Consider the following 13,520-nt stretch of genomic DNA (forward strand, 5'->3'; position numbering starts at 1 on the left):
TTTGTACAGGAGCCATTTGGTTTCATGTTTTCTGCAACACTTGGAGATGTAGAGCAGGTTGTGCTACTCCAGTGGTTCCCAATCTTGTTTGTCTGGTGTACCCCCAAACTTTTTTGTCATAACAGGAGTAGCCCGTTACTCAAGAATAGTGATTCTCCAAAAGTAGAAAGTAGCTCAGATTATGAAATAAAAAATAATTTTGGCTCCTTAATTTGTCATTGCCTTCCTATTTTTGTACCCAAATTAAACAAAAATAAATGTTTCCTTGAAAATATGACAATATAACATCTTAATAAATAATAAACCTGCCTTTGTTTATTGTAACTCTTATATTTACCTAAACAAAAACCATTGGAACTCCTTTGAATAAGTCTCCTTAAGTCAGATCAAACTAGTCACTAGTATCGAATCCTTTTAAAAATCGATTACCTTATCTGTTGTTCTTATAATCGAATGATTAGGCCTACCGCCATAAAAAAAAGTTTGTGTTTTTTGTTTGTTTATCGACTAAATTTGAACGTGCATTGAATTGAGTAGATAAAACTACTAATTATGGGACTGCTGAAAGCAGCACATATTACTCTCCACCCTAGAAAATTCCCAGATTTTTCCGCAAAAATGCGGCCCGTACCGTAGATCGCACCGGGAAAAATGAGGTATCAAACGATGCGGCTCGATCTGACTCGGTGCGGCATTACTTTTCTAGGAATTCCGAGTTACCATGGCGACGCAATTCCCCAAAAACTCCCAAAAAACTCCCATAGGAAATGAATGGAGAAAGGGGGGACAAATTACAGATCAGGCACCTTTTTCCAAGACACGCTGCGCGCGCATACGTTATCCGACCGATATGAATTTTAGCTCATTTTGTAGCAATTTTTCCCATCTTTAGCTCAGTGTCGAAATTTATTTTAAGGAATGAAAGCTCTCCCCCCTGTGCGGGTTCAAAGACAGTGAGCGAAATAGCCTTCTATTACACTCTGTGGAGCAATTAGGCTTTGAGTGGCGGGAACCAAAAAAATATATTTCCAAAAGTCAAAAATTTCACTTCAACTCGTCACCATGGCCACAATCTTTGCTCGCTAGACATCAAATTCTCACATTTTGTAGTGACAAGTCTCTTCTTTCAGACAAACTAACTTTTATTTGGCTAAGGTGTCATTTAGCACCTTTATTTTCACTTTAAGCGAGGAGAAGTCGGACTAACTCGCCTATCTTTTCCATGTTAAATTCACCTCCTTTTTCCTCTTCATTTTGGATAAATCATAAGTTTTCAACCTGCTCTCATTTGGTCATTTTTCATCCGATTAAAAAAGTGACAACATGCTCGCGTTCCCCAAACCCTTGCCGTTCTAACGAGCCATTTCTTGAATCTGCATCTTGAACCGTTGAGTCGTTGTTCGAGGTGTGCGTCTCTCATACAATATCAATGGAATGTGGGTGCGTGACGTCTCCAAGTCAAATGTGTGTGCGTGAAAAGTGCATTTTTCTTAAAGGGACAGTGAGATACTTTTAGTTGATGTTGATTATGGTTAACTTCCACATTTCTTGACCGATTCCAGTCGTTTAAATTTTAAACTGTTCAGCTCATTTACAAGAGTCAGCAGTCCCATTCAAAATTTCCGCGGGAATTTTTCTAGTTATGTGTTATCTTCTGTATACAGACGCTCCCCACCTTTCGAACGAGTTACGTTCCGGACGATCGTTCGTAAGGTGAATTTGTTCGTAAGTTGCTTCAGTGCTATATTTTGTATTATAATTTATGTTTAAAGCCTATATAAGTATATTGAAGGTTTATATAACTATGTTTAAGGCTTGTACAAGTAACCTGCATTGGTTTGTACTGAAAAAAACTTTTAATAAAATGGAGAGAATACGTACAGTACTGTACTGTACTACGTATGTTAGAGAGAGAGAGCGAGAGACACACACAGTATGTACATGTACGTAATAAGATAAATAAAATGAAGTTTAACTTACTTTTGGAAGATGTACTCGATGCTTAAGGAGATGATGGAGGAGGAGGAAGAGGAGGATTTTATATCATGAGAGATTCTTCGTCGTCGCTGGAATCGGCTTCAAAAGTTATTTCCTCCTTCATGGGGACCGGCGTTTCTTCCTCCTCCTCCTCGACACGTTGCTGAGCCTCCAATGAGCTCTCACAGCGCCAAGCGTCGGTATTAGCGGCGGAAAGAAGCACTACGCGCAATACAAAATCTAACTTACAGCATCTCTTTCCGAACATTTTTCGACATACTGTACGCGCAGAAATGTTCGTATGTACCGTTGTTCGTAACTCGAATGTTCGTAAGTAGGGGAGCGTCTATATGCATTAACACCAAGAAAATTCATGTATTCAGCATTATTGACCTTTGACAAACAATGCGTTTCCACGGCAACACCATTTCACAAATCATTTTATTTCTCTTTATTAAGTATTGTGTTCTAGGGTGACTGGAACAGATTAGTATGTGGTGTATTGATGTGATAAATAAGTAATGATGGATGGATGAACGTTACGAGTTCGGACATGGAAGAAATGAAACTCCTGAGTCAAGGTACAGCCTGTGTGTGTGAAGGATTTTGGCTGTGGCACGTTCAGTGGGTTTCCTACTACTTTGGCTCATGGCATATTAGTCAAACATCATAAAACGTCCATGCTAACTGTAGAAAATAGATTTTAAACTTTTGTTGCATTCTTAGAAGAAAAAAACAGGTGCAACATTAATTCTGCTCAACAGCATTAGTGGTGTTTTAAAAAAAAAAAGTGTGGTTCAAAGCCAGTCACTATATGAGCTCCATGCCAGTAAAAACTACAGTGTGCAATGTGCTGGCTTATTTATCCCACTGTATCCTGGTAAATGTACACACTACATTGTAAAGATGCTAAAAACAATTTTTGATATTATAAAACGTATGCGGTCCAAGCAGAAGCAGCAGTTGCTCAAATTGCCCAGAAATTGTGTAGAACAAATGTTTGTGCCCGAAGCCCAATGAAATAGTTGTCATTCACACAGTCAGTCACACCCACGCAGCTGTTACAGACGCAAACAATGGGCTGACTCAGACATACATTAAGGAAATGACAAGGATTGTGACGTGTTTATTTATACCCATTAATTTTGCAACTGGATTGGTGCGCTTTATAAATCCTAAAAGATGTGTTTTCAATTGCGCAGGCAGCAGTTCATTGTGTGTATGTAGCACATGGACCACACAAATACCCACCACCGTGTTAATTTCACCGAGCGGTCAAATCACAATTTTAGTTAACAGTTCACACACTGGATTAATGCCACCACCATTTGATCTTAGATAAATTGAATTTAGTATCTTTGTCACTTTCTTGTGCTTGTTTCTATAGAGATCAAGCCACATTAATAATGTACACTGAGTAAAAACATTTGTGAGAAAAGTGATAAGATTGTTGTCTTTTTTTCTCGGTAAAGTGTTTCCCCGCAATTTTGCGATTTGCAAATTCACCCCCCCCCCCCCCAAAAAAAAAAATGGCACCGTTTTGTGGCAACATTGTGCCTAAAGAACTCAATTTTTAAAGTGAGTATAGAAGGTTGATTTTAGAAGACTAGAGTTATAATATTCTTGGAGTTTTCATTTTAGTGTTTTTTTGTTTGATCTTTTGTTGTTTAATTTCATTTAGCTTTAATTAGTGAATAGTTGTTTGTCTATGTGTGCCCTGCAATTGGCTGGCAACCAGTTCAGGGTGTACCTGAACTCACTGCCCAAAAGCAGCTGGGATAGGCCCCAGCACGCCCACGACACAGCAGTTCAGAAAATGGATGGATTGATAGTTTTTAAAACAGGTTTGTTAGTTTTTATTTTTTGGTAAGTGCGTCCTTTTAGTTTTAGTACTAGTTTTAGTTAGTTTTTTTGTTCGTATGGATTATTTGTCGAGTGTAAGATGGAAAAAAAAGTTAAGTGTAATACCAAAAGAAATACATTTAAATCAACCCCAAAAGCTTATGTATGTTATTATTTAATAGATTTATTTTATGTCTCTTGCACATCTAGAAGCCCGGTAAGCGGTTCGTGTATAGCGCAAAATCTGTATGCTTACTGACATAATGAACACAACAATTACAAATTCCATTGGGGCAATTAAAAGAAAGTCAAATTTAATTAAATTTCGACTCAAAAAAATGCAATCAACATCACAATCTATTTACATAAAGCAGCAGCAGTAATCTCTCGGGTTTCATTATAGTCGTTTACAATGTGAAACGACTTTTACCTCCAACATGCTCCTTTTAATGAACGGCCGGCGGCAACAGCATCATACTTTCATCGAACGCAACTTGAGAAAGTCCCAGAAGAGCTCCGTGTGTACTTGTTATGCTACGTAAATGGATGAACATGGATGTACAGGCAACAGCTCAGTCGGGGTCCCAAACCCATTAAACATTTACAAGTATAGCCTAATTCAGTAAAGTAATTCGTGTACAACATTTCTTTTATAATTTTATAATATAATATACATATAATTTCAATATTTGTCGCTTTTAGAGCTGTCAAACTATTAATTTTTTTGTGTCAGATTAATCACATTTTAGCATTTTGATTAATCGCTGAATTAAAAAGACTTTTTTATCAACATTCTTTGCCGGCTAAATTTGAAGAGTACCTGTTGTGTTATTCCTTTCGGCATTTAATGTTATGAGGACGTCTTCAACATTTTTTGATCTACTGCACACGCTCATCATCCTCCTTTTGCTAAACAGTTAATTACTTGTATCATTTAAAATGGGAACGAAAATTACCTCAATATGACATGAACAAATATTCTGAATGTCATACATAAACATTTATTAAATGTGTAGTTATGTTTATTGCTCAAACAACCTGTGCTACCTTTAACGTAACCATCCGCTGTCAGCTAAAGGATCATCTGCGGTCAAAATTAACTCTTTGACTGCCAGACGTTTTCAGAAACGGGATGTCGCCAGTGCCAGCCGATTTAAGCATTTTGACTGATCTTTCAAGGTCCACAGAAAATGTTGTGTTTGGACTATGGAAACACACATACTACCAAATGAAAGATTGAACTCTCATCTTTCATCAGAAAAAAAAAGTTTGTTTCTACCTTATTCCGTTCTTCAGTAATCAACAATTGAAAATGGTTAGTTTCACCGAAATGCTCTGTTTTGAAACAAAAAGCGGAGAAAAAGAGCTTTTTGTGAAACAATGTTATTTCATGCACTCTAGTGAATTCTACACTTCTTTTTGTCCATGAATGATGCCACAAACACCTAAATAGTGCTTTACTTCTGTAAAACGCTATCACCAACAATGAAAAAGTGTTTTTTGGTTGCAAAATACGTTTATTTCCATTCAACAGTGTAACAATTTGACAAAACAATTTCGCAAACTATTTACAAATGTGTGCAACTGTGGTACTATTTACAATTATGTGGATGTTTCAAATACAGTTTTTCTTTTTGTAACGCTCCCATGCATGCAAGGAGTCGCAGCAGGATTTGCACAACAGATTAGTTTCACTTCGATTGTCTGTTTCGCGTGCAGACGTTACACTTTCTTGACGGCCTTTTTTTCCGGGGAATAGCAAGTAGCAGACTGTACCCACTCCTCCGATGAATATGCATTGGACCCGGGGCACTCTTCGTCGTCCGATTGAACGTCCGCCTGAGCGTGCTCGGTTGTGCTCCGCGTTTTCCAGTGTTAGCATCGCTAGCCAGTGAACCTTTATGACGTCGTCATAGCCGCCGCGTCAACGCTTGCAACTTCAGCGTCAACCTCGGAGTCACCATCATCATCATTGATGATGATCATCGTCGTCATCAATGTGCTCTTTAGTGTTGGTCGATGCCTTTCGTCTTTGAAAAAAATTCCCAAGTGTGAGCTGCTTGCAACCGGTCGCCATTGTTCGCTTCTTCAGCCATCTAGCTCCGCCTCACGTCTTCTACTGCCGCGTCAATGCTTCCAACCTCGGAGTCACCATCATCATCATCGATGATGATCATCGTCGTCATCAATGTGCTCTTTAGCGTTGGTCGATGCTTTTCGTCTTTGAAAAAAACTGCTTGCAACCGGTCGCCATGTTCTCTTCCCTTCCCCAGCCATTGTCCCCTCTAGCTCCACCTCACGTCTTCAACTGACGCCTACCCAATCTTGTCAAAAGCGAGTCATTGCTGCCATCTAAGGGCCAAAAATAGTCATTATGCTAACTAGATCTGCTTGAAACTTTCACCACAGCTGGCCAAGGCTTTCCTCCACCCGTTTAAAAAAAATAAATAAATAAATGGATGACGTCTTTTAACGTCATTGGCCGCCCTCCATAGGTTTTTACTTGACGTCTTTTAACGTCCATGGCAGTCAAAGAGTTAGTAGTGCGATTAATCTGCGTTAATACATGATTAATGCAATCATTTTGGTGTGATTAATGAATTAGTTAATGCTTTAACTTTGACAGCACTGACTCGCTTTATAAAATAAATCAATTTTGTAGATTATATATTGGTTGGAATGTCTTGCTCACAGTTCTGAGGTTCGAGGTTCAGAACTCAGGTCTTACTGCAAACTTTCTCCTATCTCAACCCTTGTGGCGACAAAGGGAAGATGGACTCACATGGCAAGCGAAGGATGACAGCTCCCAGTCTGATCAACAGCAGCACTTCCCGATAAACTAAGCAGCCACAATCACCTTGAATCGCTTGAGGTGGCCTTGCTTTCCCCGCTTATCTGCACCATTATTTACTCATGGAGGAAGCGCTGCAGTCAATTGGCTCCACAGGCAACGTTTCCGCCATGGCTGTGGCTATTAGGAGCGCTTTGTCTCAGTGGGAGTCCTCTTTCAGAGCGCCGCGCACTCTGGACTCCAGCTGGTCCGCTACGGGCCGGGAATCCGGGTTTGCGGCGAGCATGTCGAAAAGCAGGCCGCACATGGCCGGGCCGGGAGGGGCGGGCAGCGGGGATGCTCTTTTCCACTTTATGGGGATACACAGCTGGAGGTCGGCGTTCTCCCACAAAGCTTCGCCCAGTGGCATCAACCAGCGACCCTTGCACACGTAAGCGCCTAAAGAGGAAACATAAGCGCAAAAAAAATCATCATCAACATAGGGAAAGAGAGGGAAAAAATTATGTTTGTTGAGCCATGAATGAATCATTAAAGGGAGACCATGGCTTGTATGTGATTACATACAGGTGCTTGTCAAAAAATTTGAATATCCTCAAAAAATCGAATAATTTCCGTAATTCCATTCAACAAGTCAAACTTTCATAGATTATAGATTCAGGGCCCACAGTTTAAGTGATTTATTTGTTTATTTTTAGATTATTTGAGCTTCCAGCTCATAAAACCCATGAAAACAGGATGTCAAAAAAGTTGAATAATGTGAAGAAATTACCATGCATACTTCCCAGTTTTTTTGAATGGGCAAAAAAAAGATGGATGGAAGGTATTTTCAAAACAATATGTCAATCTTCAATAGTTGGTTGGATTCCCTTGCCTTAACCACTGCCCGTGGCATTGCCTGGGGGTCCTGAAAGCCCAGGCTTTATTGATGCTTGCTGTCAGCTCTTTGTTTTTGGGTGTGGTGGCCCTCATTTTCCTCTTGATAGCACCATATTGTGAACCTTGTTTTCCTCTTGTAATACGGTACGATAAAGATTGACATATCGTTTTGAAAATACCATCCATCTATTTTTCCCATGCAAAACACGGGGAAGTATGCATGGTGATTTCTTAACATTATAAATTTTTGGGGACATCCGGTTTTCATGGGTTTTATAAGATGGAAGCCCAAATAATGTAAAAATAAACAAATAAATACATGAAATCACTAAAGTTGTGGGCCCTGAATCTATAATCTGTGAAAGTTTGACTTTTTGAATGGAATTATGGAAATTATTCAACTTTTTGAGGATATTCTAATTTTTTGACAAGCACCTGTATGTGTCCAAATAAGACAAGTATAAAACATCTGAACTTCATTTGGCGTTAACAAAAATGTATGAATGAATTACTTTCCAACCGATCTCCCGATTTATGCATACCTTTTAAAAAGAAGGTCACTCTGATGTGGAGGTCGACGACTAATTGATGATCAAATTCATCTAATTATTTTTAACAATTAATCGATAAATGATTTACATATCTTTTCAACTCAACAGTAAATATTCTCAGATTTCTGTAGTCCTCCATGAAAGTAGACTGATTATCTTTGTTTTGAACCATAATAAAACAATTGCTTTCACTTTGGAACACATCCATCAACATTTTTGCCGTTTTTCCTCTCGTTACAGACACGAGTAGCTAAAACATAATTAATTCATACACTATCGATTTCAATTAATGTCATATTTAAAAAATAAAAAAAAGGGACGGAACTTTAAATGTTTTTTTTGATTCATTGAAAAAAAATAAATCGACAGATTAACCGATTACTGAAATAATTGTTTTTGAAGCTCATTGCGAACCATGGCTTTTGCTGAAAGATGTAGATTGTGGGGTAAACATAAGTTCCGTTTTTAAGTTCCAAGACCACCATGGAGGGTGGGGGTGAAAATTTGAAAAATGAGGCCCAAGAACCTTCTAAAAAACATAATTTTTTTCACACACGCAAATGTTGCACATTAGCAAATAGCATTCTGATAAATAATCAATCACATAGCTCCAGACTGCCCCAAAATGTTGGCAAATTTAAGACCGTGCAACTACATTTTTCATCTGATCACGCATGTATGACCAGTAAATTTGCTGATTCATTTTCAAAAAAGAAAAAAAAAACATATCATGGAATAATGACACATTAGGTATTATGAAAACGAAAGTTTTATTAAATATTGACATAACTAACACTTTGCAGTACATACAAATATGTCCTTAACAAGGCAACTTTGTATCGACTACTATTTAAAATGGGTTTGAATGTGATTGTTTTGTTCTCTACCCATCCCCAGTTATAAGATGACTTTGCACACATATTGACTGTTTTCCCCTTTAAACAATAAATAAAGAAAGGTAAAAGTATAGGTGGAAAAGTTGAAATGGTGATGATCTGCAATGCTTCACGGGTGCTCGCTTTTTCAAACACACTAGCCGGCCTGCCAAGCGATGCGGAAAAGTGAAGTGCCAAAAACAGTGACTTTATATCAATATCCATGACTACATGCTCTTTCTTTTGCAAAGTCAAATGCTGTAAATGTGTGACTATTGTAAAAGGAAAGAGTCAAGTGGCAGAGCATTTTATCCATCTGTGAAATGCCTCCAGCCGCCTCTCCCATTATCTGCCTGACAAAGAGGATTGCGATCTGCTAAATTCCATTTTGCCTCTGTTCTTTTTTGGGATGCTACTGAAATCTCTCGCTCTCCCCCTCCAATCGTAACCATTTTTATCCAGCCTAATAAGAGCATCACTGACCCTGGGAGGTTTTAATGTAGACACTAAACTTGAGGATAATGGTTCATATCAGCCCGCCACCAGGTTGATTTTGGCCAGAAAGACTTTTTGGAAAAAAATTAACGTCATAACCCTTTCATCACTAGATAGAAGTGAGCCCTGTGCTGTAATGTATAAAATGCCGCTTGCAAAAACAGGGCATAAAAATATAAAGGTCATATTTCCTTGGGCTGAGCTGTTACATCAAAACTCAAATGACTTCAAGGCTAATTAAAAAAAACACCAGCTCACCTGCATTTTTCATTAACATCAAGTTTTAATTAATCTTCATTAATGTAGAACCTTACAAAAAGACTGTTTGAATTAATGAATTCTATTACCATAGTCAAATTGTTATCTGAGATTCCCAAAGCAACAGGCGAGGGAGACACACACGCACTGTTGTCTTGAATTAAGAGGCACAGTGCCGCTTTAATCCCTTCTCAAAATTTTCAACCATCCCTCATCTTGCTGCCGTTTACATTAACGATTCATCGGCCATGCTTGACGAACGCATGATGTATAGTATCTGACACTTTTAATATGTCGCAGTTAATGGAGTCAAACTCAATTCAGTGCGCCGCATCACCAACCTGTAAGATCACACACACACACAACCTTTTTGACCTCCCAGTTGAGGCTCTGCCTGGTAGAGCACATACTGATTTTCTCTCCTCCAATCAAAGTCAGAAAATGCTGCATTTTCAGATGTCTGCAAGAAATATTCCTAACCAAGTGTCCTGTGGTGTAGGTAGGGTGTGTTCATGGTGATTTTTCCTTCCCTATTTTATCATAAATTGGTCTGGGCTGGCAATTGTAAATGTTAAACAACATTTGTGGTAGCAAATTTTTACCAGTGTAGTCAACACAGATTTCGGATGAGCCACATAATGGTGACTGTGACATAAATAAAGGAGCAACTGGTGTTGAGTGTGGTGAATAATGAATAATTTGTGCCCATTGTAGACTCACCAAGTTGTTCTTGTGTGGTTTCTTCCTCCAGGAAGGTGAGTCTCTCCAGAACGGCCCAAAACATCACACCTAGCGAAAAGATGTCTGCTTGAGCAGTATAGGTCAATCCACCCCAAACTTCTGGAGCCATGTAAAAGTCTGAGCCACAAGTGGAAGAGAAGTGCTTCCTGGTCAGGGTTCCATCCAGCAGACCCTCACTCATTTTGCTCAGACCAAAGTCAGCCACCTAGACGTAGACATTAATACACAACTGTACATGGAATATGTATGCATTGCAAAACTCATTAAAAGTAGGGATGCACGATAATGCTATTTTCAACCGATATCGAAAAACCAATAATTTAGAACGTGCCGATGTCGATAACCGATTAATAGGCCGATAATTGTTTGCAAAATTAACTTGAATATAACTATACTTTCGAGTCCTACTTTAAGTACAAATACATTGAAACATTGTGTAACGCACCATGAAGCAGAATTTTTTTGATATCTCTACTTCAAAGACAACCAGTAACAAATTTTGAGTTTGCCAAAACAAAAGTCATGTTTTTAAAATTCTACAAAAAAATGCGAGGGTAACATTTTTGGGGAGACGCAACTTGAGCCACGACCACAACAGATGGAGCAATGCGGCAAGTCTATTATTATCGGCAGATTTCTTTATTATCTGGTTTATCTGTTATAAATCGGTCGATAATTATCGACCACCGATATTATCATGCATACCTAATTAAAAGTCACATTAAAATGTCTCCTTGCATTTGATTTACGTGTATTATTTTCCCAAATAAATGGTCGAACAAATGACAATCAATATAGGTCAATCCAAGACAAAATATTTTATATTTATAGATATTTATCCAATTACAGAAATGTAGAACCTACTTTAAAAATAGGGCCATTTGGTGTAATACAGACAAGCACATTGTCAGGCTTGAGGTCTCGATGGATTAGACCGAGATGATGCAGGAAGGCCACGGCACTGCTCAGCTGCTGCACCACACTCTGGTTCCCATGGGCGTCCGGTGGCCTGGAGAGCAGGTAGTGATTCAAGTCACCTCCGTCACAGTACTCCATCACGAGCCAAAGGGCCGAGCAGCGCAGGCATCCTGTCTGCTCATCCTCTATTTGGGACAGCCTCTTTCTGGATCTATTTGGACGCCTTTTGGGAGTTGACGGGTAAGGAGAGTTTGATGCAAGAGTGTTGGTCCTGTCTTGAAGTCTGGACATAGATTTAGTCCTCCTTTGAGTGTTACACTGGGAAACTCTATCTTGCCCAACACTGCCTTTAAGCACACTTTCAACTAGATGTAAAGGCAGTTCGCCCTTCCTTAGAAGCTTCAAACTCCTGCGTCCTGTCTGCAGGAGGCAGCTATGCAGTGCAATAACATTGATGTGGTTCTTGGCTGTGGCTCTCATAGCCCACAGTTCTTGCAAGTAGAGTTCAATGCATTCCGGGTCCTTGCAGGGTAGACGCTTGATAGCCACCTTTTGTCCTGTTTTGGCTATGTGACCCTCAAAGACCACGCCATAGCTTCCACGTCCTATTTCCTTTTCTAAAGTATACAGCTCCTCCATGTCTCAGAGGCCTGCTGTACAAGGATGACACAAGTAAAATACCACATACACATTTGGACACAAACTCCACTTAAATCATACATTTAGAGAGAATGGTGACAAACGTAAAAATAAAAATAAAAATCTCAGCCTGGACAATTAATCCATAAAATTCCTGAATGTCATAGAAATTCTAAAACAATATGAGGATGTGTCAGCATGTTTGAAGGACGTAACGCAGTAATAAAGTCATACGTAGAGTGAATAATTGAATGAAAACGAGTTATAGCTCAACAGCGAGACCATCTCAGCATTCACACACGCATATAACTGAACAAGGGCTTCAAATTGGTACAAGTTAAAGTAGACACTACGGCGTTTGACAACATGGCGCTTGGCCGAATGTTTTAAAAACCTAAACCAGACTAAAGCGTACATACAGTCAGACACCGCACTGTTTTTGTCAAAGCGCCTCGCGACGCACACCTTCATTAAACTTAACTTACCCTCAAAATAGCTGAAATTACCACCGCACCGACAATTAACTTGAAAAAGTTGTAAACAACCCGCCTTGCATCGCGAATTTGTTTCACATTTCCGTGAGGGGAAAAAAAAGAAACAAAACAAAACTACGAATGCCTACTTCCGCATTCGGACCGTCCCGCTTAGAGCGTACACGAATCGTGATTGGCCGCACAAGTTCAGCCCTGTGTTTTGATGAGCCATTTCAGAGCATGCTGTGTATGATTTGAATTGCTTTCAGCCAATCACAGTGGTGACTGGTTGCCATGCGATGACAGAAGGTAGGAAAAAAAAACTGCCTATTGCCACAACGCAGTAATCAGCAAGCCACTTTGTAAGTCACTTTGTGAGTTTATTTAGGCGAAATCATTATTAGTTGAGTACTCATTGTTGTGACGTTTTTTAGATTTTTGGTATGTGTATGGACAATTCCGAACATCCGGGCATTTCTGATATTTCCAATTTTCAACAATGCAACGTCTCTTACACGGTGAAAACACACTGTGTATTCTTATTGTACTGATTTTGTCTATAATTGCTACTAGCATACAAAGCTCTAAGAAAATCATGCCTAAAAGTTGTTGTGGAGTTGGATGTCCCATCCATAACATGATAGAAATTTAAATTAGCATTCTATGTTTTTGCCACGGACCCAGAACGTGAATGGAGGCTAACCAAGACCACAGTGCTTTGTAGTGAGCACTTCCTAAGTGGGTTTCAAGGTGTCCTATATATTTTAGGCGTATGGAGTATAGCACCCAACATCACTCTAATCATCCAAATTGCTGAAATTATTAATACCAATGTCCTACTGATGGCTGGCCAGGCTAATTTCTGTTCATATCGCACTTTTGCCTCTGCAGGCAGATTGTTATAGTAGTGAAATGACATTTAATCAGATTTTGGAATCAAAATAATCCTCACAAATCGAGTTACAACAATCCAATTAAGTACAATGGTTTTCAATGAGCGGAGAGCTTCCTTTCACCAAGTTGACCGCCATTTTGACTTGTGACGTAAGCTTGGAATTAATTGTCAATTAGAAAATACTTAATG

The 13,520-nt window shown here is 39.1% G+C and overlaps 1 protein-coding gene across 4 annotated transcripts; it reads right to left on the reverse strand.

The window, feature by feature from the left end:
- Positions 1-5,345: 5,345 nt before the first annotated feature.
- On the reverse strand, positions 5,346-12,619 carry LOC144039413 (serine/threonine-protein kinase pdik1l-B). Of its 4 annotated transcripts, none has more exons than XM_077552728.1 (4): positions 12,449-12,619; positions 11,271-11,974; positions 10,386-10,611; positions 5,346-7,048 (listed from the first exon to the last, which is right to left on the reverse strand). In XM_077552728.1, the coding sequence occupies exons 2-4, from the start codon at positions 11,961-11,963 to the stop codon at positions 6,810-6,812; spliced, it is 1,158 nt and encodes a 385-aa protein (XP_077408854.1). In that variant the 5' UTR covers positions 11,964-11,974; positions 12,449-12,619; the 3' UTR covers positions 5,346-6,809. The 4 variants fall into 4 exon arrangements, with proteins under 4 accessions (XP_077408854.1, XP_077408852.1, XP_077408855.1 ...); XM_077552726.1 differs by having other exon boundaries at positions 11,271-11,977; XM_077552729.1 differs by lacking the exon at positions 5,346-7,048 and adding an exon at positions 8,789-9,078 and having other exon boundaries at positions 11,271-11,977.
- Positions 12,620-13,520: the final 901 nt, after the last annotated feature.

Source organism: Vanacampus margaritifer, chromosome 19 (assembly GCF_051991255.1).
Source record: "Vanacampus margaritifer isolate UIUO_Vmar chromosome 19, RoL_Vmar_1.0, whole genome shotgun sequence".
Taxonomy (NCBI): domain Eukaryota; kingdom Metazoa; phylum Chordata; class Actinopteri; order Syngnathiformes; family Syngnathidae; genus Vanacampus; species Vanacampus margaritifer.